The 15,190-nt window shown below is 36.0% G+C and overlaps 1 protein-coding gene and 1 long non-coding RNA gene across 4 annotated transcripts in view; one reads left to right on the top strand and one right to left on the bottom strand.

The window, feature by feature from the left end:
* Nucleotides 1–15,190, bottom strand: part of CNTNAP2 (contactin associated protein 2) — a 559,041-nt gene that overhangs the window by 425,153 nt on the left and 118,698 nt on the right. For all 3 annotated transcript variants that reach the window (XM_015854927.2, XM_015854925.2, XM_015854926.2), the window contains one exon: nucleotides 4,693–4,803. In XM_015854927.2, coding sequence (XP_015710413.1) covers nucleotides 4,693–4,803 — 111 coding nt within the window. The remainder of the gene's footprint in view (nucleotides 1–4,692; nucleotides 4,804–15,190) is intronic.
* LOC116653012 lies at nucleotides 3,638–7,248 on the top strand. The gene is made up of 2 exons (XR_004306361.1): nucleotides 3,638–3,947; nucleotides 6,898–7,248. It is a non-coding gene; the product is annotated as an uncharacterized LOC116653012 (long non-coding RNA).

The raw sequence follows: 15,190 nt of genomic DNA, 5'->3' as shown, positions 1-15,190 counted from the left end.
TGAAGGTGAAGAATAAGCACAATGGGTTATATGCTTAGATATGAGTCAGATGAACACATACAAGAAAATATATGAATCCAACAATAATGTTTGATAATTAAACAATAGTCATTAGGAAACAAATGCATTTCTTAAAACATTATTTCTAGTTCCAAAACAGCTCTTAAATGATGTTGAATTATTGATGTGTTTATGGAAAGGAATAAAAACAGGTAGAAACTGAGTTTATAAAAAGAAAAAAATAGAAAATTTATAAAGAGGCCCTTTTACTAATAAATGTGAAAGTGTTTCCCCCTCAGTGTCCTAAAACTAAATAAGAATAGAACACAGCTATTGTGTTTACAAATAGTTACAGAAATGCTTCCATTTATAATGTGTGCAACATGAACAATTCTATGTTCAGTGTAAACGTTTTTAATGATTCATTAAACTGCTTTTAATAATTCATATAAACTGATAGAGGATTTCTTAAAATCATGGTTAACTACTTTTCCATATTTTTTAAAGTTTGTTTTACAAATATGTCAATAATTCAGATAAAAGGTCAAGGTCATAGCCACAATTAACAGCTAAGATGAAAGCATTGACAGGAGTTACAGAGTAGCAATAAAAAACCTGCTTTTTGAACAGCAGCTGTCTTACAAAAGTTTCCCCCACATTATATTACCAATTTTGTTGGCAGCTTCATATTTCTGACTAATATTGGACTTGAAAGATAACCAAAGAAGCCAAATTTCTTCTGTATTTCACTGTGCAAAAGGTAATTTCCGTACATCTCAAGATTCAGTATGACCTTCATACTTTTGCTGTCTTCTGGGATTATCGTTGAAGTTCTGAGAGTGCTGAGTTTCAGAGCTTCCAATTATATCACATAATACTACATTATATTAAAATAATGTAGAAAGTCTTGCCTAAATTAAAATGATATGAGCTAGATGACGGGCAGCAATAATTCCTGTACCAGTGAGAAGTTTAAGGTCCAATGGCTTGGGTATCACTAGGTATCAGGAAAGACTGATAATGCATTATATCAAACGTGCTAAGAATCCTCATGATGTGATATAGTCCATTGATTCTACTAATGGCAGATCATGAGATGTTAGACCTTATAACCTTGACATTACACATGTTCAAGTTTTAGATAGTTTTTTCATAAGATCTAGAATGGGTTAATTAAAAACTCTCCTTTGTTTCCATTTTAGTTGAGAAGGTGTTAGCAATACAGAATAGTTTCACAGAATAAGTAGGACAAAAATGAAAGGAACACAGAAACCCGTTTGATTTATTAACTAGATTTCAATTCAAATGTGTTATAGTGCAATTAGTAATTTAATGGCATATATTAATGCAAATGACTTCTGTTAGTTATTTTGAAAAGGAAAATGTAATGTATTTTGTAAAGGTAACATATTTCAAGTTACTCTAAATATTATATCGCCTCTTTTAACACACTGAGAAATCTAAGTTTATTTTGCATAGATATAGGAAATGAGATAGTTACTGAGAAAATAATTCTATTAAGTGTGTACAAAATAAAAAAAATATTGTAATTTTATATAATATTCTAAACTTTTGTTTATAAGCTTCTAACTAGTCAAAACTCACAATTCTCTTTCTTCACTAAACCTACTTACACTATACAATTCACCACATCTTTCTAGTTTTCTCCTACATTTTTCAAGACTTCAAATTTCAAAGGTTTTTTTCTCCCTTTTCTGCCAGCATAATAGGGATAGCAGGAAACAATTTACCCTGCAATAATTCCAGTGTGATGTGTTCATAAGAAATTGTATTGCAGAGAATCCACTGTCTTTTGCTTACAAAAAGAAAAAGACAGAAGTGTCTATAGCTTCTTTGGCCTTCTTGTTTTTTATTTCTTTCCACAATAATAAAATGATAGCATTTTTCACAACTACTATAATTCAGAACATTCAGAAGGTAGAATAGGTAAGGCCACCGTAGAACAGTTGGGATGTCTGAGTCATAGGTAAAAGGAATGGCTTTGCACACCTACACTGTAATCTCAGGCTTCTGACTTTCTGATTGTGGAGATAAAATCAGAGCTGTTACAATTACATAAATCAAGGATGCACTAACATAGACACTAGGGCTTCAAAATTATATACATTTTAAATACGAGTTTACAAGAAATTGACAAACCTGCAAGCAACCACTTCTTTATCAAATTGACAATTTCTTCTAATAAAAGCTGTTCTTTTGTCTGTTTACTTGTTTTAATCAAGCTCATTTAATTAAATCAAGCTCTCTTTGCTTACACTAACGATAAATAAGGATTAGAACAGGAACAAGAGGCAATATAGAAGATAGGAAGCTGAACAGATTGCCTTTTCTAAGCAAGTTGTATATAGTCAATTCTGGACTTCCTCACTATGAAGTAAGTGGAATAATCATTACATCAGTGAAGACTTACAGAGGAAACTAGAATGCTTTGAAAATATGAGAAACAACCTCACGTATTAAAACAAAACTCAAAATACCTTAAATATACATCCTAAAGTTTTCAGATCCATGTTTACTATTCCATGAAATTTTAGTACTGTTTGCCTAAATCGATAGTTATGGGATTTGTATAGGAAGTGATTACAGGCATTAAGAGGAATTTTGTGGATGTTTCTGTTTCTGAAACTTCCTAAGGACTATCAAAAATTTTAAGCTCTTTGGTATGTATCTTTCCATTTGCAACACTTATGGCAGAAACTACAACCTTCTTATTAAAATGATATGACTGTGCTGTCTCAATCAATAGAATAAAATATACTTTTTACTAAAGTATTTCTCCAGTCTAGAGTAAAATGCCATGAAAATAGCAAAGAAATTTAAAATTGGGTTGGAGAGTAGAATTTTCAAAAGTATATTTCCTCAGTAAGAGTTGGAAGCTAGAACTTTTTCCTTCCAATGACTTGAGCACAGTGTGATTTAAATAGCATATTCAGTTTGGGAACCTATTCACTGATAATGACTCCTTGGAGAAAATAATAAATAAATAAATATCTTATTACTAGTTTCATTAGCAATATCTGTAATTTCACAATGTAAGAAAATAATTCAATATTAAAACTGAGCTATTTCCATCATTTATAGAAGCAGAAGCATAAACACAGTGAAGTTACAGTTCCCTTGTTAAACATAGTAATGAGTATTGTAGTAATTTTACTGGTATTAGCATAAGGAAAGTAAAATGTTCATATAGAAACTCTTTTGAGAAGTAAAAGACCTAAAATTGAAGAAGCTGCTAATGGTACTGACAGACCACGTGCTTTGCATTAATTCGGCAAAGGACCAGGACTGGAACTATTTTCCCTAAGTTTATGTTTGGCTTCTGTTTAAGTCACTTTGTTGTAACAGCAATTGGGGAAAGGGATACATATATGGAAGTGTGTGTGACAGTCACTTTTTATACGCTCTTTGGCTCTGCCAAAAAATGTGAAGTTCCTGTAGAAAAAGCTAGAAGAAGCTAGAAAAAGCTGAGCAATAGAAGGCATTGCAAATGTGGGAAACAAGTTAAATCAACAAAGCAAACCAGAATTATTTTAGTTTTGCTCCAAAGACCATGTGTAAGAGATTATTTTTTGCACCATTGTCTCAAAGCTTGCTGAGAAACACTGATGGACATGTCCTGGGCAAAGGTTGAGAAATCCTTTGTCTGAAGGACACAGATGGACAAGTCCAGGCAAGTCCTGGTCAAAAGTAGCAAAATCTTTTGCCTGAATATTTGCAGGCCAGGGGCAACAAGAGAGGTATGCTGCAGCTCAATGGCTGGCAAGCAATCTTTTGTGTGAGCTTATCTTGAGGGAGGTAGCCATCTCTGAGGGTACTGCAGATGAGTGACCCAAGCACCCAGGAATGCCACAATGGCAGAAGAAGGAGGATAAAAAAGGGACCAACAACCATGAGGGTTAAGTGTCTGACATCAGAAGTCTCATGCGGTGAGCATTCTGACTTACTCTCCAGGGGTCTGCTACCTGAGACCTTACTCTTCTTCCTGGACTTGTTCTGCACACTACCTGCTTGCTGCCTAAGGCTGGCCACTCTGCTGCTGCTCTCCCCCTGTGCTTTTGCCTTGGACCATTGGAATGGTGTGCAACGGGATGCTGCTGGATCTTGGTGGTGACTATCCCCACTTTACGCAATTCTTGCTTCTTTCCTATCTTTCCTATTGCCTGCTTTCCCTTCCCCATCACCCTAATTCATAACAGTCACTGGCCTCCCCTTCCCCATCTCCCTGATTGATTAAGATTTGTAATAAACTGGTAGGACCAACATTTGAACTATTATTTCTTAATCTCACACCAGGTATACATATATCAAAGAACCTCCTCCCCCTCCCTATAAATTGGAGTGAGACACCGTGACTTTGCAAATATTTCTTTGCCCTATGAACATAGGTATGCCCTTTCAGCTGAAGTCAATTACGCAACTTTACTATGTGACTTTGTCAACTTTACAAATTTGACCCAAGCAACATGTTTTCTTAGCATTTTTTTTCTTCCTGCAGTGTCATTACTGTAACATGCAATGAAAAATTCATTCTGTTTACAAAAACAAGACAGCTAAAATATTGTTGAAACAAACAGTAGCGCTAATGCTTTACAGAAAAGCATTTTCATATTAAAAAAATCATGCAGTGATTTTTCTCAAAGATGTGAACATAAGGTTGAGAGTGTGCCTTACCTCCTCTCTTGTTTAACTTGGCATACCCAGGCACATAGCTGCTTGTCATTGATGATGAACTGCTGAAAGAGGAGTGGGGTAATGCTGAGACCAGGGGTTCATCACACTTTTCTGAAACACAGGAAAAATATTTTCTTTATGCTAATAAATATTCATACACATTAAGGGGCAATGCACCCTTTATTTTTATTTGGGTAGTAACACAATTGTGTCACTTGTGTACATGCAGAACACATGTGGATACATCCCATCATTTCAGTAAAAACTTTAGCCAGGCAGGTGGCTCATCTCCACATAGTTGTTCCTAGTGGAATGGAGGAGAGAATAAAAAATAAATTAAAAAAAAAAATAGAACTTGTGGATTGTGATATAACTATTTACTAAGATAGAGAAAGGAAAAAGGGAAATAGTTATGACATTATATTTTATCTATATATAAATGTTTGTAACAAGTAATGCAGAAATAAATGCTTACTACTCAACGTTCTCTCTTCTCTCACTCCCCCCAGCTGACTGATGTCCAGTTAGACCTCTGAGCAGCAAAAGAGAGCAAGATGAGCTCCCACTCCCTTCAAAATCACATCCATTTTATACAGTGTGATATGGAATGTCCCTTTGGCCAGTTTAAGTCAGCTGCCTTAATTCTGTTTCCTCCCAACTCCTTGGGTCCTTTGCTGCAAATGGCCTTGGATCCATACAACATAGCCTTAAAGATAGCTATTAGCAGTGGTATATTATCAACATTGTTTTTCTCCTAGAACCAAAACAATTCACTCCCAGCTGAAAAAAAAAAAATATATATATATATATACTAAAAAAAAAAAAAAGAAAGAAAAAAAGAAAAAAAGAAAAAAGAAAAAAGTACAAGAACAAAGACCTAGAGTTCAAGAAAGTTATGACAAAGCCTGCCATGGACCACCGCTCTCCTTAAGGATATTTACTATAAACAAATAAAGAAAAATAATGCCTGAATTTATACACCTAGAATGCTTTTGATGACATGCAAACCTAGTGCTAAAGAAAATTATCATGAAATCTTAGTAAGAAGTACATAGAATACTTTCAGTTCTGAAATAGAAGTGCTGATAACACTTTCATCTTAATAGAGAAAATAAATTAGGGCACATGAATAAATGACTATGAATTATCACATATTACTGATTTATTGAAAAGAGGAATAAAATAATTTTCTTAATGTAATCTCTATAATCCATTTGAGAACTTCATTTATATTTTACTTAGTTTAGAGATTAATGTATTATTTACATCTAAGATGGTAACAACCCAAAATCAAAATGTTTGTTGTTCTTATAAAGGAAAAAAAATGAAGCAGATCTCTTCCCGTGTTGTTTGAAATTATGCAAATTAGAATGGAGAGAACTGGCTTTTGATTTTTCAAATATTTAGGTCAGATAAATTAAGTATTTTATTCTAGTTCAATCATGAGTTAATTCAGCAGATTTGTGAAATTCAGAGGTAGATTTACTCATTTACATTTCTACTACAAGCTACTACACAAGAAAAAACGTAACTTGCACTGATCATCTTCATTAATCTTTTCAAGTATGCAGAATGCAGTACAGGCTTTGCTATAAGCGAAATCATCCTCAACTTATTTATCTAGAAAACACTACTCATTCCTGGTTGGTGGTATAATTAATATTCAACAGTGTGTGATTTCATTGCAATTATAAAATTAAGAACCAGCAAACCGGATCACATATTGAAATAAAATTAATGCTATCATCAAAATTGGAACTTTTAAGTTAAAACTAAGGCAATTGTGAGTGAATCAAGTGTTTTATAATATAGATTTCCCAAGATTTAAATTTCATGTAAGGAAAAATAGAACTAGTTATGCAACAATAGAGCATGAAGCACAAAAATATACTAGAATACTAGTTTGTGAACCATTACATTGACATTTAACTAAATAAATAAGTTTGCCTCACAAAAATCAATGAGAGTGTTATAGAAGAAAATAAAATTCACATCAGCATAGAAGCACAGGCAAGAATAAAGGGCAATCGCTTCACACTGAACTGAATGAAAGTTCTTGACTTTAAAGTTCACTATCATGGTATTATATGATAAAATTTTGATAAGGGAAAATAAATTAAGTTTGTTTGTTTGTTTGTTTTATATATATACTACATAACAGAAGTACTAATTCCACTTCTCCTTTCTCCCTTACTTTGGCTCTAGCCACACAGCATGTTTGTCACAGATCTGCAGTGGAAGAGGCCACAGTGCCATGTGGCCACATCACGTGATCAAAGCAGGATGCTGGAGGCACATATGACCTTCTAGCAGCAGAGAAAGACTTGGAGAATAGCCCTACATCTTGGATGCCAGGCACCTATTACTGCAGTTGAAGTACTATGAGATTAGAATTTAAGATTAAAAGTGAGGAGCAGATTTAAGCAATCATTACAAATTTTGTGGTAAAAATCATGATCACAGAAAGACACTTACTCAACCACAAAAGTTTTTATAAAGTGTCTGTTTATGTATTGTATGCTTTTGATGTCCATAAAAACAGGTATTCAACTTAAATATTTCTAGCAAACTGATCTCATTGCCACTTCTTTATTCATGCTATCTAGATAAGAATTTGTAGTCATTCTTCATTAATTTTGATTTCTAAGTAAAGATTGTCCACAGCAGGGAGGGTTGCATTGAGTTGATCTTTGAGGTCCTTTTCAACCCAGGCCATTCTATGATTCTATGATTTAAAAACAGAAGGGTATATTATTGAAAAATATACACTCTACAGCTGAGCATTTTTTACTTTCCTTGCTTTCCAGTCATTCCTCCCCAGCTATTTTTAAAACCAGTCATAATGAAATATAAAAATATACAATTACAATGGAGAATACGATTGAAATAAATCTTTCTATGTATGTGTAGATACTGAAACATATATATATAATGCACACATGGAGAGTGAAAGTACAAAATTTTAGTACATCATAAATTAATGTAATAAAAGTATTATCAGTATCAGGTAGGGCTCCTTAGAAATCTACCTGCTTTATAGAACTTCATGAAAGTAACAGAGGACTTTATCCAGTGTACCATAGCAATACCACAGAATGGATGTGAAAACAAATGCAAAAGCTTTTTGTCATATAGCACCTGAACCTGTATTCCTTATGTATTTACAAAATTAAGAAGATTAACTTTTTTATGATAAAATGCTTTTTTACATTCTTAGAATCAAATATGTTTGTTATGACTTTCCTCTCTGTATTGTCGTATTAGGGGTTGGGGTACAGAGGACACTTCTAACTTTGCAGAAGAACATTTGAATAGAAAGCTGTGGATGCAGAAAAAGTTTAATAATCATGCAATTTGAACATAGTGGGATGCTATTAGTCCGATTATCTAACCTTCTTCAGACTGGATGGCCCCAAATCTTTCAGCTTGTCCTTACAGGAAAGGTCTTCCATCCCTTGTATTGTTTTTGTGGTCCTTTTCTGGACATGCTCTAAAATGTCCACATCTCTTCTGTACTGAGAATTCCACATCAGTACACAGTAGTGCAGGTGAGGCCTCACCAGGGCAGAGTAGAGGGACAGAATCACCTCCCTTGACCTGCTGACCATGCTTTTTAAGATGCAGCCCAAGATGCAGTTGGTTTTCTGGGCTGTGAGGGCACATTGACAGCTTGTGTTCACCTTGCCATCCACCAGTATCCTTCAGTATTTATTTTTGCAGGGCTGTTCTCTGTCCTTTCATCCCCCTGCTTGTACTGATAGTGGGGGTTATCATGACCCAGGTGCAACATCTAGTACTTGGACTTGTTGAACCTCTTGGGTCCACTGCTGATGTCTGTCTAGATCTCTCTGAATAGCATCCCATCCACTGGGTTTGTTGACTGCACCACATAGCTTGGTATCATCCACAAACTTGCTGAAGGTGCATTCAAGCCGACTGCTGATGTAATTGATGAAGATGTTAAAGAGCATCACTCCCAGTACTGATCCCTGAGGGACACCACTTGTCAATGATCTCCCTCTGCACACAGAGTAACTGACCACTACTCTCTGACTACAACCTTGCAACCAGTTCCTTGTCCATCAAAGAGTCAACCTATCAAATGTATCACTTTCCAATATAGAGAGAAGAATGTTATGGTGGATTGTGTCAAAGGCCTTACTGAAGTCTAAATAGATTCTGTAATTCTGTGATTCCTGTTCATGTGAGATAAAGTCTAGTGAATTAAGCACTATGAATTCTAGCTGCATTAATATTTATGTCAGTTGTTAGAGATATGCTAATTCCCCTATGCATTTATTCAGTTTCCAGAGAACGCATACTAACCCATGACTGCTTTTCAGAAGTGCTTGATAGCCTATTCTTTTTCCTGAGCATATTATGGGCAGATAACTCTTCATATTCCAACTGGAAAAGTCAAATGTGTTCAGGGTAACTAGCATTATCAGAAATTATACTCAGAAGATCTGATTATCTTCTCTGCTCCCTAACACTGACATGTTAGGGATAAATATTTTTAAAACAGCAGTCTTTTGCATTACATACACTACACTACATGCACTAGATCAGGTTGCCCAGGGCCCCGTCCAACTTGGTCTCGAACACCTCCAAGGACAGGGCATCAACAACCTCCCTGGGCAGCCTGTTCCAGGGCCTAACCACTCTCCTAGTGAAGAACTTCCCCCTAACATCCAACCTAAATCTTCCCTCTTTTAACTTAAAACCATTTCCCCGTGTCCTGCTATTGTCAGCCCTTTCGAAGAGTTTACTCCCCTCCTGGGAGTAAGTTCCCTTCAGGTATTGAAAGGCTGCAATGAGGTCACCCCACAACCTTCTCTTCTCTAGGCTGAACAAGCCCAACTCCCTCAGCCTGTTCTCATAGGGGAGGTGCTCCAGTCCCCTGATCATTTTCGTGGCCCTCCTCTGGACCCTTTCCAAAATCTCAACGTCTTTTTTGTACTGAGGGCTCCACACCTGGACACAGTACTCCAGATATGGCCTCACAAGAGCAGAGTAGAGAAGGACAATCACCTCCCTATCCCTGCTGACCACCCCTCTCCTGATGAAGCCCAGAATCCCATTTGCTTTCTGGGCTGCCAGGGCACACTGCTGACTCATGTTGTGTCTTTCATCCATCAGGACCTCCAGGTCCTTCTCTGCTCCTAGGCATTCTAACCTACTGCTAGATATAAATGTCAAGAACATACAGATGAACCACAAGTTGCCCTTTCCATTTTCTCAATGAGGCCACTTTGATAAGATATATCAATGGTCATGGTTTTGTAATTTTGCTATCAGTATTCCACATAATAATATCATGTAAAGCATAGATACTTTTATTGAATGTGCAGTTCACAGAAGAAGACTACATATCCCAGAGAACATCGCTGTCAGGGATAAGCCACGGGACCAGGACGCTATATAATCTCATTCCCAGGCTGGAGTTCTCTCTCTCTTGGAGAGTGGGAAGCGTTCCAGCCGTGTCACCTAGAGTTCACAGTAGGCCTCTCAGTTTTTGGGGACTCTCTCTCTCTGTTTCGTTCGATTTATTAGCCTCAGTTATATTATATTGTGTTTTCTTGTATTCCGATATCATATTTAGTAAAATAAGTTTTCCTCCTTAGATTGCTGCTGTTTTTATCCTATTCCCCTTTTTTTCCTTTCTTTTCCAGGCTGGGGGGGGACCCTACGAGGTGGCTCCCCCCGTCAAAGGCATAGGTAAGTCTAGGTAACCCACGACAACTTTACAGGTGATTCATTTATCAATGAGGCTGCTAAACATTTGAACAGACTTCAGTGAAGGAGGCTGGGAGATTTCATTGCAGTCTTACAGTAATTAAAAGGGGATTATGAACAGGAAGGGAACCAACTTTTTACAAGGGTAGACAGTGATAGGACAAGGGGAAATGGTTTTCAGCTCAAAGAGGGAAGGTTTTGATTAGATGTCAGGGGGAAGATCTTTACTGAGAGGGTGGTGGCTGCCCAGAGAGGCTGTAGATTCTTCATCTCTGGAAATATGCAGAAGCAGTTTGGATGGAGCCCTGAGCAACATGGTCTAGTATGAGATCTGGTGGCCCTGCCTGTGATGATGATCCATGGAGTCCCTTCCAATCCAAGTCATTCAATATTTGTTGATTTCTTTAACCATAGATTTATTGAATAGCAGGAAAATATGAACTGGTTTCTGAACTTACACTGTATTGTGTATTTGACAAACTTGTTGCAGCCTACAAAATTCTGCATTTTCAGTGTCTTGTACTGTGAAACTCTAATTACATAGAGTCATCTGGGCTGAAAGAATGAAGTCTTACACTATTATCTAATAAAAAAAATAAATAAATAAAATTATCTAAATCTAAGCAGGTGTAGCAGAATTCCAGGGTCACAGCCTGAACAAATGAGTGCCTGGAGCAGTGTGGGAGTATGGAGCCTACTTCCATGGAATCTGAGACTGCACAGGTTCCCCCCTTCCACCCACCCCTTTTCTCCTCTGCAGCACAACTGTACAAATGGGGGACGGTCACATTCCTCAGCTTGTCCCTTTCACCAAGCTTTTGCCAGCAGGGATGAATTACTTCCTTTTGATATTTTTTCCTATAGCATCTGTTTCTCAAATGAAGGCTCTGTCATTGCCCTCATTTGCCCTACAGCAGGCTAGCAAACATTTTCTTTGAAACTGTAAACTCTGCAGTCCCATAAATGCTCAGCATACTTAGGCATACCAAAGCAACAGCACTAGATACCAGTAATAGGATTGCAGAATTACAGCATGGCTTGGGTTGAAAGGAAATTTAAAAACCATCTCCTTCTAACCCTTATACCATAAGCAGGTTTGCCACCCACTAGATCAGTGGCAACACATCCAACCTGGTTTTGAACAACTCCAGAGATGAAGTATCCACATCTTCTCTGTGCAATCTGTTCCACACCAGGACACCCAGGTCCTTCCCTTGCAGGGCTGCTCTCAGTGAGTTCTTCTCCCAGTTTGGATTCATATCTGGGATTGTCCCAGCCCAAGTATGAAACCTTGCTTTTGGCCTTCTTGAATTTCATTAATTTCACATGAAGCCACTTTTCAAGCTTGTCCTGATCCCTGTAGATGGCATTTCTTCTGTTGTATTAACTGCACCATTCATCTTTGTGTCACCTGCAAACTTAATGAAGGTTCAGTCATTCCCACAAGTCAGTAAAATGCAGTAGATTTATAGGATACAACTTCTGTGAATTTATTTTTTCTTAATCATCAATGTCTGAAAATGCCTATCATTTATTAGCTATAATTATAGTGTGTATTTATTTCCCTAGAGACTAAAGGAAAAGACTACACATCTATGATAAAGACAGATCAAGATTTGCATAAATTTATGTATCTGAGTCTGGACTGAACATTTTTACTTATGTCAGTATTGTATGTTGAGAAGATTAAAGTAGTCAACTAGCAGCTGTAAAGTATCTGGAGAACTCCTGGAGATGCAAGGGAGAATCAGCACCACAAGCAAAATTTTTGTCAGCTTGCTTGGATTTCCCTCCAGTCTTCTAATGAACAAGCCTACAAGTGAGATTAAAGTGAGAGATTTAAACCTATCAAAAGGAAATTGTAAATATTTTTAAATATTCAAGTCAATTTTTTTTTTACTAACCAACAATAGTTACATTTAGAACTAACAGTGAAAAGCTGAATGCATGTTTTGTGTTGCCAGCTAATTCCTAATTCCATGAAATTAGCAGCAAGGACACAACATTTAGTTTAGATGCATTCAAGGTCTAGCTTTTAGTTCTACATATACTTGACACTGTAGAGTATTATCTAGGGAAAAAATGAAATATTCTATCATGCTTTTCATTATTGTGAGGAGATACTGACTTGAAGTGTTGCAGCTCCTTCTATGCTCTTAAAAGAGAACAAAATACCAGTGAAAGGAAAGGTAGTAAGAGCATTTACTAATCTTTATCATGAACACAAGAAGCAGTATCAAGAAATTGCAGTCAGATAGTCAATACCTCAATTGAAGCAACTATCTTTGGTCAGTAAAAAAAAAAAAAAAAAAAAAGCGAACTCGCTTTTCAGTTTATAGGCGGTGCAAATTCTAATTTTCTATGGTCATCTTCTTAGAAATTATTAATAAAAATATAATGAAGATGTTATTCTATTTTGACTCTAACTATATGACATGCTTTGAAATTAGTTATAAATACAGTTTTCCTTAGTACACCATAATGATGCCACTTAGAAAAGCTCATCAAAATCACATCTTGTTATATTTAAGAAACTGGAATATAGAATGTGTCTTATCCATATATTACCCTGAGTATTTGGTAGAGCCAAGTGAATATAAAGGAAATTTTAGTCTGATTTTCTTAAAGAAAATACATTAATTGGTTAATTTTCTAGTACCATTTACATTATGTCAACCATAGTCAACTACGGAGCAAGAAAGCATGTATGCAATAACATTAATATAACCATTGTTTCTGTACCCTCACACCCTTAAGAAAAAAAGTACTAGTACATTTTTAGTCTATGCTATGCAGTGATTTAAACAATCAAGGGTAATTAAGGGCTGGAGCTTGTGCATTTGATCAGAAAAACAATTCCAAATTCTACAAGTGTTCAAAATTTATTGAGAAGGAATTCTTTTCTTCTGAATTATCTCAGGTCTAACTTGTTAATAAATGAAATTTGGAATTCAATTAGAGGCAGAGTTTTACAAAGCAAGTTGTGCCATGCTTTGCTTATTATTGGTATTCAGTCTAAATTTTTAAGGAAGAATAAGAAGTTAAAGAAGTCCTATATATGTATATAATTTTTTGAAGGCATATTAAGTTAAAAAAAAAAAAAGAGAAGAAGAAGATGGCAAATAAGCATTCTGTAGGGGTGAATTATTTTTTTTTTTGCTTTTTTTTTTTTTTTTTTAAATAGGGAGTCATACAGTCCAAAAGTCCATAGATTACCTGAGCAAATAACGGTAACAAATTATCAGAATAAACACATTATTCAGTCATAAAAGGCCCCAGTATCTGGTTTCAGAGAGTGTTACAGCCTCATGTTAGTTCTGACTTCTTGGTTGGATTTCTTTCTTTGAAGTACTTCTACTACTGTGAGAAACAACACCTTTCTGACCAAAGAATATCACAGAAAATGCACCAGAGGACAAGTATTTAAGATACATAAAATTCATTGTGACTAAAAAATATTGTGGGTTATTTTTTGTCCTCCAAAAGCAAAGCTACATGTTTATGTATTTTGTTTTACACAGAAAAATGCAAACATTTCAAAATAAGCTACTTAACTGGAAAAATATTTCTGAGTGGGTTTTAAGATCCACAGAATCTGCCTATGATAACAGTAATATGAATAGAGATCTTAACTGTATTGCAACAAAGTCAGAGACTGAGCAGTACCTATGGAAAGATGCTCCAGCACTCTTTATTCAGTCTTTGCATTGCCTCACAAATAATTAACCTGATTTTGAAAGGAATGGACTAAACAACCCCCTTCCTCAATGAAATGGATTATGATTTGTCTGTGCTTGGTATATTACTGTAACAAAGAAAGGAAAGCTTCTCATAAATACAAGGCAGAAAAAAATATGAAGCAGGAAACAGAGTTCTGAACTTGAGTGATTAAAATATATTTTATAAGAGCTTAACCACATATAGGGCTAGTGTACCACTGATCCCTTGTCTTTTGCTTTAAAGACTAGTTAAAACAAATCCAAATTCTTTTTTTAATAGCATACAGTGGAAATAATACAAGTATAACATACAGTTGGAATAATACAAATATACTTGGGAATAAATAGCCAGAGGGCAACAAAGGAAAAGGACTCACCAACTCCAAGGCCTTCAAGATAGGTACACACCAATGTCAAGGCTCACTGCAAGAACTCCACAAAAGAGCAAATTCCAGAAAGAGATGCCACTTTACTGTGGTCAGGCCTTAAATGGGATCTGGGAGAGGTAGAGTCAAGCTCCATCCCTTCGGGAGCACAGCGGAATTACCTTCACCTGTGCTCCTGCAGCTGACTCATCACTTGCCTCAGATGGTTAATCAAAGGTTCAGGCTGTGATCAACTGTTTCCCTTACAAATAGCAACAAATGTGTTTATAATGCCCTAAGTGTCCATACTTTCTTTTTGTCTCATTAGAAAATCTTGTTCAGAAATGCTCAGTATACAGAATATCTGAAAAATAAGGTGATTACAGCCCATTTCCTCCAATTTTAAGCAGATATCTAAATACTGAGTTTCAAAAACTATACTATGCTTTGTAGATTATGAGTTCCTATAATGTTTTAAGAGATGGATGACAGTAGTAAATATAAAAGTATGCATCTATAGGACTTGTCATCTGTAATAAGTGCAGATGTTTATCTGCTGGCAGGACCTTGCAGGCAAGGAGTTTGAGTCATTAGCATGGCACATGCTGTGTTGAGGATGCCCTCTCAGTAACAGAGTGTGGGCATCTAGCAACCAGGTAACACCAGCCCACCACAACC

Source organism: Coturnix japonica, chromosome 2, assembly GCF_001577835.2.
Source record: "Coturnix japonica isolate 7356 chromosome 2, Coturnix japonica 2.1, whole genome shotgun sequence".
NCBI lineage: Eukaryota > Metazoa > Chordata > Aves > Galliformes > Phasianidae > Coturnix > Coturnix japonica.
The sequence above is the reverse complement of the archived record's forward strand: the minus strand, read 5'-3'. Positions and strand labels throughout refer to the sequence as shown.